The sequence below is a fragment of the Panthera leo genome, chromosome D3, assembly GCF_018350215.1.
Source record: "Panthera leo isolate Ple1 chromosome D3, P.leo_Ple1_pat1.1, whole genome shotgun sequence".
NCBI lineage: Eukaryota > Metazoa > Chordata > Mammalia > Carnivora > Felidae > Panthera > Panthera leo.
The window spans coordinates 9,319,892-9,332,661 of record NC_056690.1 but is presented as its reverse complement, the minus strand read 5'-3'; the positions used below and the strand labels follow the sequence as shown (position 1 = coordinate 9,332,661).

Below are 12,770 nucleotides of genomic sequence, written 5' to 3'. Positions count from 1 at the left end.
CCTTGTCATGGATACACAACTCCCTCAAGAAAAGAATCGCTTGTCTGGTGTTAAGTAGATTTTGTCACATGCTCTGACCCTTCCTCTGAGAAAGCTTGGTCACGTAGCAAGCATTCACAGAGCTGGAGGTCTGAGGAGGAGTCTGCCTTTCCTCAGCTGGCACACGTGTAGCCAGCTCCTGGTGGTGCTTGAGGCCCTGGAAAGCTGACCTGTGGCCCTCACTTTCAGTGGTCACTTCCCTCACTGTGCTGCTTACTATCCAAAGCATTTGAAGAAAAAGACGTTGCTCTTGAAGAATGGGGGAAGCCATTTTAGGTTGCCTCTTAGTAGTTAAGAGATTTATTGTCCAAGAACCGGCTCTTAACATTTTGAAGTTAGGGGCACCCGGTGGCTCAGTCGGTGAAGCATCTAACTTGGGCTCAGGTCATGATCTCACAGGTCGTGAGTTCAGGCCCCACATTTGGCTCTGTGCTGACAGCTCAGAGCCTTTAAAAAAAAAATTTTTTTTTTTTTTTGAAGTTAAAATGCACTGTACCCAATACAGTTGTTTCCTGAAAAGGAAGCTCCCACTCCCGCCCTCCAAAAAAAAAAAATCAAAATCTGTGTTCAGAATTGATTATCCTTCCTCAGCTGCTTAGTTCCTTTGGTCATATTAAGAAAACATAAATAATCAAGAATCCACACTTGAGTTACATCATTGGAGTGAAATTAAAAGGTGCCAAGAAGCTTGCAATCTTTTGCTATAAGGTTCAGAATCCTATGAAGGTAGACAGGCAAGACTCTTGCCTGGTACAGACTTGAATCTCATCCTAGAGGCTGACAAAGTGGCATTTCCTTTTGTAGGACAACTCCCCCGCCCTGCGCACTTGTCTACATTGGTAGGGCCAAAGCACACAACTTCCTGTGTTTGGGTTAATGCCTGTGTGGGAGTAAGATCTAGACAGACCTCGGCCTTTCAGATGCCTCTAAAAATTGCTGAGTTTAAAAAACTGAAATTATGTCTTTGTTATTTTCTGTGAAGGCTACACTAGAAGGTTTGGTTTACTTGTGTTCATATTCACAAATGCACAGGTGCCTTTGCAGCCTTACCTACAGGGGACTGTTTCCCCTGAGTCTATCTTCCGCCTCAAGGAATAAGACCATTTGTATTTTATGTTTTTTTATTTTTATTTTTATTTTTATTTTTATTTAAAAAAAAAATTTTTTTTTTAAACGTTTATTTATTTTTGAGACAGAGAGAGACAGAGCATGAACGGGGGAGGGTCAGAGACAGGGAGACACAGAATCTGAAACAGGCTCCAGGCTCTGAACTGTCAGCACAGAGCCCGATACGGGGCTTGAACTCAAGGACTGCGAGATCATGACCTGAGCCGAAGTCGGCCGCTTTTACCGACTGAGCCACCCAGGCGCCCCAAGACCATTTGTATTTTAAAGACTGGTTCATCTTAAACCTCTTGATCTTGGTCAAAGGTTTTGCTTTCAATATTATACACTAAGTTGTTTAAAACCTCCCAATGGGATCCTTATCTATGATGTATCATTGGCTTTTTGAAGAGAAGGAGTTGGCTTTTTCCTCCATACCGGTACCTGTGGTCCTTTACTCTCCCTAACATAGATGCTGACGTTTTTTAAAAAGAACTCTTTGCTAACAATCATCAGTTATGATTGAGTTCTAAGTTTTGCAAAAATAAGTGTTTACTTTTAGCTGCTGAGAAAGTCCTGACTTGAGGAAAAAAATACTGATATCAAGGGAAATGATGACTGTTGTTGGTTGAATATTAAAGTCATACTGGCTGTCAGCTTTTGCACTTCAGCAGTTTCTCCTGGTTTAAGTGAGATTGTGATGTATCAGGAAACATTGTAGAGATGCGAGGTATTGACCTACAGAGTTTGACTCACCTATGAACCTGCTTCCTGCTTCCGTAGATGGTACTTTTGACAGTTGCTTTCTCTCCTAAGTATAAATTTTAAACGCTGATGAAGAGAATAATTGAAGCTATGCATCTTGAATAAAAGCATGTTTTCAGGATATCTCTCTTAATTTTTTCCTTTTCTCCATTGGTATACCTAGGCCGACGCAGACAGTTTTTATATGGCGTGCAACGGCCGCCAGTTCAATTCGATAGAAGATGATGTTTGCCAGTTGGTGTATGTGGAAAGGGCTGAAGTACTAAAATCTGAAGATGTAAGTGTGCATCATTCTTATATTTTACGTATATGTTGTATACAAGAATATATATATATAAGAATGTATATAACATATATATATGTATACCTATATAGGTATGGATATAGGTATAGGTATATATGGGGAAAGAGGGGAATGAAGAGTGATTGCAATGAGTACAAGGTTTCTTTTTAGGGTGATAGGAATGTTCTAAAGTGTTTTTCTTCAAATATCAACCCTTAATCCCTGTCCTGATCCTTAACTCTGTTTAGGTAACAATTTATAATTGCTCTGGTTTGCCATCGTCTGTGGGACCTCTTCCTACAAAATGTGCTCAGCTCACTTAAATCATTTTCTAAAGAAAGTAGTAGATTCAACTCTGTTATATTTTTAAGATTTCCTTTCTTCTAAAGGAGACCTAAAGGTCTTTTTACCTTGAAATCAGCTTGATAGAAAGAAATTCAGGTTTGATTGTTCTATCATTAGGTTAGGTAAAATAAAAATTGACAGAGGGGCGCCTGGGTGACTCAGTCGGTTGAGCGGCCGACTTCGGCTCAGGTCATGATCTTGCGGTCCGTGAGTTCTAGCCCCGCGTCAGGCTCTGTGCTGACAGCTCAGAGCCTGGAGCCTGCTTCAGATTCTGTGTCACCCTCTCTCTGACCCTCCCCTGTTCATGCTCTGTCTCTCCCTGTCTCAAAAATAAATAAACGTTAAAAAAAATTTTTTTTTTTTTTTTTTAAATTGACAGATGATAAAGTCAGGCTTCCTTTGTGCCAGGTGCTATGTAAGGCTTCAGTGTAGGAGATTGTTTTCTCTAAATGAATACGGCTTCTTGAGAGATTTCCTATAGAAAGCTACTCTTCAGGGACCATAGATTAATGTGATTTTTCTCAGCATGTCCTTACATGTATGTCTCATCTTTGCTTCAAGAATTCCTGCTCACTTTACAGCTGGCAGGGCTCAAGGGAGACATCGCGGTGGCGGGGGTGGGGGTGGGGTGCCTTTCTTGACCACAGACCGTTATGCCCCGATTTCATACCCTATTGTAGATTCCTGTACTTTTCTTACATAGCAGTTATGACCACTGGTAATTATACTTTTTCATAAATTTGACTTTTGCCTCTCTCTACCAGATTTTAAGCTCTATGAGGACAAGGCCTGACCTTGTGCTTTGGGATCTGGCGAATCTGCTTTGCTCACCATTGTTCCAAACCTAGAACAGTGTCTGGCCTACATAGCAAGGGCTCAATAAGTGTGTGTCAAATGAATAAATAAACCAGTGTTGTTGATGCTATTATCACGTAGTAGGAAGTGCTACGTTTTCATTTACTCTGTGGAAAAATCAGTCCCATTTCTACTTGGCTGCTTTTATTCACTTACGTTGTTAGAGTTCCATACCCTTAGAAGTAGAGCTTGGAGTCTGGTAACATTTGAGATTCTCTGTTAAGCTTTTGGCAGCTAGTCTCTCTTTCCAGAGTATCAGCTCCATGAGGGCAGGGGTCTTTGTGTGCTTGTTCTCCACCATGTCCACAGTGCTATGAGTATAAAGGGTGCTCAGTCAATATTTGTTGTATGAATGAAAATCTTACCGATTTAAACTACCTGCACAGAGAAGAAATGTTGAAAACATCCTACCAGGAGTCAGAAAGCAACAGGTAAACTAGTTAGTTAAAAACAGATCTCTTAGAACTGTGGAAGAAGAGTCAGGCTTACGTGAGGTATTTCCCCGTAGGGTGCCAGCCTCCCCGTGATGGACCTGACGGAGCTCCCCAAGTGCACGGTGTGTCTGGAGCGCATGGACGAGTCTGTGAATGGCATCCTCACCACGTTATGTAACCACAGCTTCCACAGCCAGTGCCTGCAGCGTTGGGACGACACCACGTGAGTGCAGAGCTAATTTCTCACCCTGCCAAAGCCTATTATCACCCTTTCCCAGAATGAAAAACAGCCACCACCAAAAATGAGCCATTCTAAGCGCTTGACTTTATACACCTGGGCGCTACAAAGGTGAAGGGGTCACACGGAAGGGCCTTCCATTTTTCTTCACTTTCCTCTGTTCACATGGGAATCCGCATCCTTAGACCGCGTCCTTCTTAGTATGCTGATTCAGAATCCTTGTGGAGTTTCCGAAAGCAGCATGAATTGTTTGCTTCCAAAAGCCAGAGAATGGGGGGGTGAGGGGGGTAGGAAAGCTTAGCTTTGAGGCTCTTATACACAAATGAAATCTAAGTCTGAAGTCTCATTTATCACTTGCACTTGATGTTTACCATTTCCTCTGGCTTTCTTACCAATTGGGCTATGGTAGTAGTCTCACATTTTCAATTTAGCGTGTTGTTGAGGGCTCAGTGGCCAGTGGTAATAGCAGTCACTAAGTATGAAGCACACACATGCCTACACCTTCCTGTTTCCCAGTGCAATAGAGGCCTTGTTTGTAGGGTGGCATAGCACAGGCAAAGAACTGAGGGGTAAGTTGTACCACGTTTTTTTGTTGCTTTGTTTTGTTCTGTTTCGTTTTATTATAAATCAAGGGTTGTTCCTCCCTTTGTAAACTGTGCTATGGGACTTAGCTAGACGAGTAAATCAGACAGTGGCCTGGGTTTCCCAGTAGAGAGAGGAAGGAAGGCACAGAATCAAATAATTGTACAAATGAATGTGCAGTCACAGCTGTAACAGGTGTTACAAAGGAGCAGTGTGCAGCGTTGTGACTAGGGAAGTAGAGGCCTGATAACAGCCAGGGCTGCCTGAGAAGTGCAGTCTCCAGGAGGATGAGGAGGCGTTAACCAAGGAAAGAGGGGGACCTGAGAGAAGGCATTGTGAGGGCGGGGATGCGCATGGAAAGGGCAAGATCACATGGCAAAGCCCAGAAGTTAGGAAGGTGAACATGTAGAGGAATCTGTTCTCCACCCCCAAGTGACCAGAAGAATTCCAGCTTTCACAGAGCAGGGACCTTGTCTGGCTTGTTCACTGCTGTGCCCTTACCTAGCAGGAGACCTGGCGCATTGTAAGGAGCTCAGAAAATACCCTTGAGCAAATAAACCCTGGGTTTTCCCTCGAGAAAAGCCCCACTGAGATGGACGCACTCCATAAAGTATTTATCTGTATCTTGTGTCCTTGTGTCTGTCTGCTACACCGTTTAAGTTCTGGACGCTTCTTTGTTCCCTACCACTACAGTTCAACTCTCAGTGCAGGTTAACTGCCCCAGGAGCGTAGCATTTTAAAGTTAGAAGTTGGCTCAGGGACCATATTGTCCAGCCTCCTCATTTTACAGAGGAGGTAACTGAGACCCAGACATGAAACATAGCATGTTGAAAGCATCCTGCAGAGAAGGCCAGAACTGGGACTGGAATTCAACCATCTGTATAGACAAGCCTCACGGCTATCCTCAAAAACACACAGTTCTTTCAGCAAGTAAGTTTCCGCCCTCAGTATAATATGCACCGAATAGTGCTAGGGGTGGATGGGAGAGAATCAAACGTAGATCCTCCGCAGGGAGTTTCGGCCAGCTAAGGGAGTTTACACCTGTACATAAGTGCAATCCAATTCAAGGTAGAAACTGGAGAGAGTAGAGTTGGTTTGCCCACTGAGGGTGGCCAAGAAGGGCTGCGTGGAGAAGGCAGCACTGGTACCAAGTCTTGGAGGGTAGTTTTTTGACACATGCAGATGTCAGAGAAGGATATTCTGGGAAGGTTTCCCCAAATATCTCCTCAGGAAGATAAGATGACAACTCAAAAGTTATTTTTGAAGGGGAAGGAAGGGTTTAATAAACTGTTAATCATCTTTTAATCAATGAGATGGTATGTCATAGAATACTACATATGTAATACCAGTAAGGTGATTTTTGTAATTTTTTCCCTTTTCTCTTTTTAATTCTCAGGGATCATCCTTAACATTCCAGAAAGCTCATTCTGGCATAATGTAGGAAATAAGATTGCAGAATTAATTTATTGTTTAATTAAAAAAAATTTATTTGAGAGAGAGAGAATGGGAATGAGCGGGGGTGAGGGGGGCAGAGAGAGAGAGGGAGACTGAGAATCCCAAGCAGGCTCTGCACTGCCAGCACAGAACCCAATGCTTGACCTCAACAAACTGCGAGATCATGCCCTGAGTCAAAACCAAGAGTCAGCCGCTTAACTGACTGAGCCACCCAGGCACCCCTGTTTGTTTGTTTTAAGGACTCTTTTTCTCAGTAAATACGCTATGCTTTTTTCTTTTTCTTTTTTTTTTTAAGAGAGAGCATAAGCAAGGAGAGAAGGAGAGGGAAGGAGAGAAAGAGAGAGAGAGAATCCTAAGCAGGCTCCACACTCAACACAGCCCGACACAGGGCTCAATCCCATGACCCTGGGATCATGATCTGAGCCAAGATCAAGAGTTAAATGCTTAACTGACTGAGCCATCCAAGCACCGTATTGTTTTTTAATCCAACCACTACCACAGTTGCCACACAGATCGAAGGAGTGACAGAGCTAGTTTGTACCTTTGACAAAACTGCTTGCTGCTTGGGGCGCCTGTGTGGCTCAGTGGGTTAAGCATCTGTCTTCGGCTCAGGTTATGATCTCACGGTTTGTGAGTTCAAGCACTGCTTCAAGTGAGCTCCGCTTCTCTCTCTGCCTCTCACTCACTTGTGTCTTCACTGTCTCTCTCTCAAAATAATAATAATAATAAATAATAAAATGATCAGTGTTGTGATTTTTTTAAAAAAATGGCTGTGTGCTGCTCACTACAGCTGTCATTCTTGTTTCTGCAAATTTGTCTTCCAGCTTCTTTTAAAAGTTTTTATTTAAATTCCAGTGAGTTCTAGTCCCTGGGCACCTGGGTGGCTCAGTCGGTTGAGCATCTGACTCTAGGGTTTTGGCTCAGGGTATGATCTCGCTGATCCTGAGTTCAGGCCCCCTGACAGGCTCTGTGCTGACAGCTCAGCCTGGAGCCTGTTTCGGATTCTGTGTCTCCTTCACTCTCTCTGCCCCTCCCCGCACTGTGTGCATGCTCTCTCTCATAAATAACATTAAAAAAAAATTTAAATTCCAGTGATTTCTCTCTCTCTCTGTCTTTCTCTCAAAAATAAATAAACATTAAAATTTTTTAAAGAAAAAAGGGTGCCTGGGTGGCTCAGTTGGTTAAGTGTCCAACTTCAGCCCAGGTCATGATCTCACAGTTCATGAATTTGAGCCCTGCGTTATTAGGCTCTTTGCTGTCGGCACAGAGCCCACTTTGGATCCTCTGTCTCCCTCTCTCTCTGCCTCTCTATGTCTCTTGAAAATAAATAAACATTAAAAAACAATTTTAATTCCAGAGAGTTAACATACAGTGTAATGTTGGTTTCAAGTGTGCAATATGATTCCGCATTCCCATGCAACACCTGATGCTCATCACGCGTGTACTCCTTAACCACCATCACCCCCATCCCGTCCCCTCTGTTAACCATCAGGTTGTTCTCTGTAGTTAGGTGTCTGTTTCTTGGTTTGTCTCTCTCTCTCTCTCTCTCTCTCTTCTCTTTTCCCCTTTGCTCATTTGTTTTGTTTCTTAAATTCCGCATGAGTGAAATCATATGGTATTTATCTTTTCTGACTGACTTCACTTAGCATAATACTCTCTAGCTCCATCCAGGTCATTGCAAATGACAAGGTTTCATTCTCTTTTATGGCCGAGTTGTATTCCATTGTATATATATACTACATCTTCTTCCCCCATTCATCTATTGGTGGACACTTGGGCTGCTTCCATAATGTGGCCAGTAGTGATAATACTGCTCTAAACGTCAGGGTGGGTGTCTGGCTTCTCTTTTGATACTAAACAGAGATAGACTAGATCATTTAGCTTTCTCTTAGGAAATGCAGATAGAAACTCCTCATTTGTGATAGGAACTTCATGTTCTTCCTGCTTATTTCCTTTTCTTGGTTTCATTTACTCAGTTGGGTAACAAATTGGATGTGAGGTGTATCTTAAGCATTCTTTCTTCTTGGTGCCGATTCACAGTTAGCTTCAACTATAACCCACTTACTATCATTTTTGCCTGCCTGATGAAAATATTCATGACTGGTACTTAGTGTTACTTTCTCTTGAGAATAAGAGAAAAGCATTAATGGATTTTTAAATGCCTTTTCCCCCCAGCTTTATCAAACTATAACTGATCACCAAAAATTGTATGTATTTAGGGGCACCTGGCTGGCTCAGTCACTAGAGCATGCGACTGTTGATCTCAGGGTCTTGAGTTCAAGCCCCACATTGGGGGTAGAGATTACTTAAAAAATAATAAATAACATCTTTTTAAAAAGTAACCTCTGTCCCCAATGTGGAGCTCGAACTCATGACCTTGATATGAAGAGACACATGCTCCACTGATTAAGCAGCCAGGTACCCCAAGTTTACTTAAAAAAAAAAAATTGTGTATATTTAAAATGTACATGGGGCACCTGGGCTGCTCAGTCAGTTGAGCATCCAACTTCAGCTCAGGTCATGATCTCACAGTCTGTGGGTTCAAGCCCCGTGTTGGGCTCTGTGCTGATAGCTCAGAGCCTGGAGCCTGTTTGGATTCTGTGTCTCCCTCTCTCTGCCCCTCCCTTGCTTACACTCTGTCTGTCTGTCTCTCTCTCTCTCTCTCTCTCTCTCTCAAAAATAAATAAACATTTAAAAAAATGTTTAATGTACAACCTGATGACTCAACATACATATACATTATGAAATATTCACAAACAAGCCAATCAGCATGTATCTATCAACCTCTTTACCAGTTTCCTTTTTTCCTTTGTGTGTGTTGTGAGAACACCCAAAGTCTGTCTTCTTAGAAAATTTCAAAAACAATACAATATTGTCAACTATACTCACATTGATGCAAACCGGTTTCCCAGAATTGATTCATCTTGTATAATTGGATCCCATACGCTTTGACCAACATCTCCCTACTGTGCCCTCCCTGCAGCCCATGGTGTCCATCTACCTTTCTCCTCTCTGTTTCTGTGGGTTTAGCTTCAGTGCCATTTTTATTGGCTTTTTGTAAATTGAAACTTGAGTACTTAGCACTGGTATCCTCTTCCACATGTTCATTGTATGGTAAAATATCATGTGCATTTCAGGAAATATATCAACTTTTTTGATGGGGGTGAAATTTATTACAGATTTTAGTTCTAACTCTTAGGAGCAATCTAGAGAGGACAGGGTACATTTTGAGTGATTTAGATCTTTGGAAAATGGAGGTAAGGTAGATGGTTTGCAGTAAAAAAATACTTTATGGATAACCAGACATAAAATTCATAGCTTATCTTACATCCCTAATTCTAACCTGCACATATTTAGTTCTTTGGTTAAGCTTTAGACAGAAGAGTGAAAAAAGGTATGAAGCAGATCAAGATTCCTCCCTTTTTTTCTCCTTTATCAAGATTTTGGGAGTTTTGTTTTGTTTTTTGTTTATTTTTTTCATTCTGCAAATATTTTTGAGTGATATCCTTAGTTATGATGAATTGTAACAGATATTTTTGATATCTGTTGATATCCTTAGTTATGATGAATTGTAACAGACAGTACGTGAGAGACAGAAGATTTAAAATATGGTTTTTGACTTTTGGTTCTGTAACAACTCTCTTTTGTATTTGATCTGTGCTGTTACTTTCGGTGTCCTGCACAGGTGTCCTGTGTGCCGATACTGCCAGACTCCAGAGCCAGTAGAAGAGAATAAGTGTTTTGAGTGTGGCGTTCAGGAAGTAAGTGATGGCTGGTGGGAAAGAATAATGAACACAGCTTTAATGCTCTGGGGATTTCTTTTGCCCTGTGTGCCTTAAATTCTTTTAAATTCTTTTTCAGACTGATGCTTTTGTTTTCTTTTGTCTAAGGTCATGCAAGATATATGAATACGTTATTTTACACTCTGAAGCAAAAATCTCTGTGCTTTTATTTTTTGTTTGTTGAAAAAGACTAGACTTTTACTGATAAATTATGAATATTTGTCTTGCCATTTCCCTAGAGTTCCTTAAAAAACCAGAGGGAGAAAATGACCCATAAAAGCACCCTTGCTTTTTGCATTTCAAACACATATTTATTCAAAACTCCTGTAGAAACAATTCACCTTCATTCTGTGTCAGGGCCTTTCCCACTCTGAGTGAGCCAGGTCATGTGTTTTTGTACAACTAATTAAGATGTCGTCTTCTCCTTGGCAGAACCTTTGGATTTGTTTAATATGTGGCCACATAGGATGTGGACGATATGTCAGTCGACATGCTTATAAGCACTTTGAGGAAACCCAGCACACGTATGCCATGCAGCTTACCAACCATCGAGTCTGGGACTATGCTGGAGGTGAAGGCCATTCTTGTTTTCTAATTTGGATTCATTCTGCATGAACGTGTCTCCCTTAGAACCTCTCCTCTTCCTCTTCTCTCACAGCTTGAAATCTTCCTGACTGCTGTGGCAAACTTGAATTCTCAGGGTGCCCCATAGCACACTATTTCCTGCAAATGGCCTGAATTACACATTATAAAGAGAGTTAATACTTCTATACTTGCCCTCTGACTCTTTCTTAAATTCAAGTGAGTTAGCCCACTTGTACAGAAATATTGCAAGGCATTTAATTTAGACCTGTAAAAACAAAAATTCTGGCCAAGTTGAAAGTATATGCAGATCCTTTTCATTCTAAAGAAACAAGCCTTGATTGACTGATTCATTCTTTTCTTTAGATAATTATGTCCATCGATTGGTTGCAAGTAAAACAGATGGAAAAATAGTACAATATGAATGTGAGGGTGATACTTGCCAGGAAGAGAAGATAGATGCCTTACAGTTAGAGGTAAGATACTTTGTTAGTAATTACTAAGTACCTTTTTGTACTGCTTTTTACTATCCTACCTTAAAAAGTGGCTTGGGCTTTTACTCTTGCCATTTATTTCTGTATGTCAACTTTTTTTTAAAGTTCTATCATTGCTGTGGAGGATTATTAAAATACTTTTATTCTATCTAATTTTCTTCTTTGGAAGTCTACGCTTCACTGTGTCTTACTATTTTGAATGGGATGTTTCTCATTGTCTCAAGCTCAATGTTAAGGTGGTTCTCTAGCTGCAATAAAACTGAAAGTTAAGAATCTTCCTGTTGGCATCACAGTAGCAGTTGGAAACTGAGCAGGTCAGAATGAGGAAACCCCAGTAGCACCCTTCCATGCCCAGGAAGCTTTTTTACATGTCTTGGACATTTTATGAAGTAGACGCTTACATACTCAAAGTATGTATTTTATGAATTTGATGTTTACATATGTATGTCTAAAGCCATTTGGGAGTATTCATATATAGTTGAAGAAACAACAAAATTAGCACAGTCTGATTTTTCACTGTAGTAGTAAATCCCACCTACTATAAAATTAGTATGTTGTAAACGTTACGATAATGAAGGAAAAGTTTAAAATGAGTCTTGTTTTGTATTAATTTCAATCTGATTGTTTTAAAAACAAATAGCTTAGGGGTGCCTGGGTGGTTCAGTTGGTTAAGAGTCTCACGGTCTGTGAGTTCAAGCCCCGCGTCGGGCTCTGTGCTGACAGCCTGGAGCCTGCTTCAGATTCTGTGTCTCCGCCTTTCTCTGCTACTCCCTTGCTTGCGCTGTGTCTCTCCCTCTCTCTCAAAAATAAATAAACGTTAAAATAAAATTTAAAAACAAATAGCTTAGCCTTGGGAGGAAATGGATATTTGAAAGCTTGGTCATCTCCGGACTTTTATGGTCTAATAGATTGAGTAGAATGGCTTAAGATAAGGCTGATGTTTTTACCATTAATTGTATTGATATGAAAAAGTTTAAACCTTTTACATTAAGTTTTTAGAAGTAACCCTTCCACCTTAACTCTAGGTATATTCATTCAACAAATGTTTATTGAGGGCTGCTGTCTGTCGGCCATTCTTCTTGGTGCTGGGAATGCAGCATTGAACAGACTCCCTGCCCTCGTGGAGTGTACGTTCTAGGGGCACACACACATTCTCCCATCTGTCCTTTCTCCCTCTTTTACCTTCCTTCTCTTCTCTAGCTTACAAGCACATTCAGATCTCCTTTTAGTCTTTTAGAATGGTTTTTCTGAAATGCAGATGTCATGTTGCTACTCCACGGCCCACATTTCTCAATATGATGCCCCCGGGCCTTCTATAGGCCCCATCTGCCCATACCTTGCACCCTAGCCTCATTGGTGTTACTCCTTCATCTTGAAGAGATCCTAAATGTCCACAGCTCACATCTGGGTCCAGTAGTTCTCTGGAATCAGATCTCTGTCTTTACCTGTCTCCTCCACCTCTCTGTTGAGAGCCCTCCCATATCTCTCCTTCTCTCAGACGTCCTCCCAGGCCCTACTGTCATAAGCCATCTATCCTTTCTCAATAGTTACACATTCATTCACGTTGTTCATTCATTCATGCATTCAGGTAGCAAACATTTCCTGACATCCAGCATGTGCCAGGCACTGAGGCTACAGAAATAAAGTTAGAACCCTCACTTTCGAAGAGTTCATATTCTAGTCAGGGAGATCTGGTGATTAAGTGCTAGCATCCTAAGTGCTGTTAATGACAGGCACTATACCCAGGGAGCTGAGAGGGGTGCTTAACCCCAGGCTGGGCGGGACAGGGACAGCTTCCTAGAGGGTGGTGAG

The 12,770-nt window shown here is 41.5% G+C and overlaps 2 protein-coding genes across 3 annotated transcripts in view; one reads left to right on the top strand and one right to left on the bottom strand.

Annotated features, from left to right (window-relative positions):
- The window catches only part of LOC122204271 (60S ribosomal protein L6-like), a 738,693-nt gene that overhangs the window by 658,499 nt on the left and 67,424 nt on the right, over window positions 1–12,770 (bottom strand). The gene's annotated exons all lie outside the window — the stretch shown is intronic.
- The window catches only part of LOC122204266 (BRCA1 associated protein), a 93,733-nt gene that overhangs the window by 72,249 nt on the left and 8,714 nt on the right, over window positions 1–12,770 (top strand). For both annotated transcript variants that reach the window (XM_042911745.1, XM_042911743.1), the window contains exons 5-9: window positions 2,072–2,185; window positions 3,900–4,048; window positions 9,786–9,861; window positions 10,315–10,453; window positions 10,831–10,940. In XM_042911745.1, the coding sequence (XP_042767679.1) occupies window positions 2,072–2,185; window positions 3,900–4,048; window positions 9,786–9,861; window positions 10,315–10,453; window positions 10,831–10,940 (588 nt within the window). The remainder of the gene's footprint in view (window positions 1–2,071; window positions 2,186–3,899; window positions 4,049–9,785; window positions 9,862–10,314; window positions 10,454–10,830; window positions 10,941–12,770) is intronic.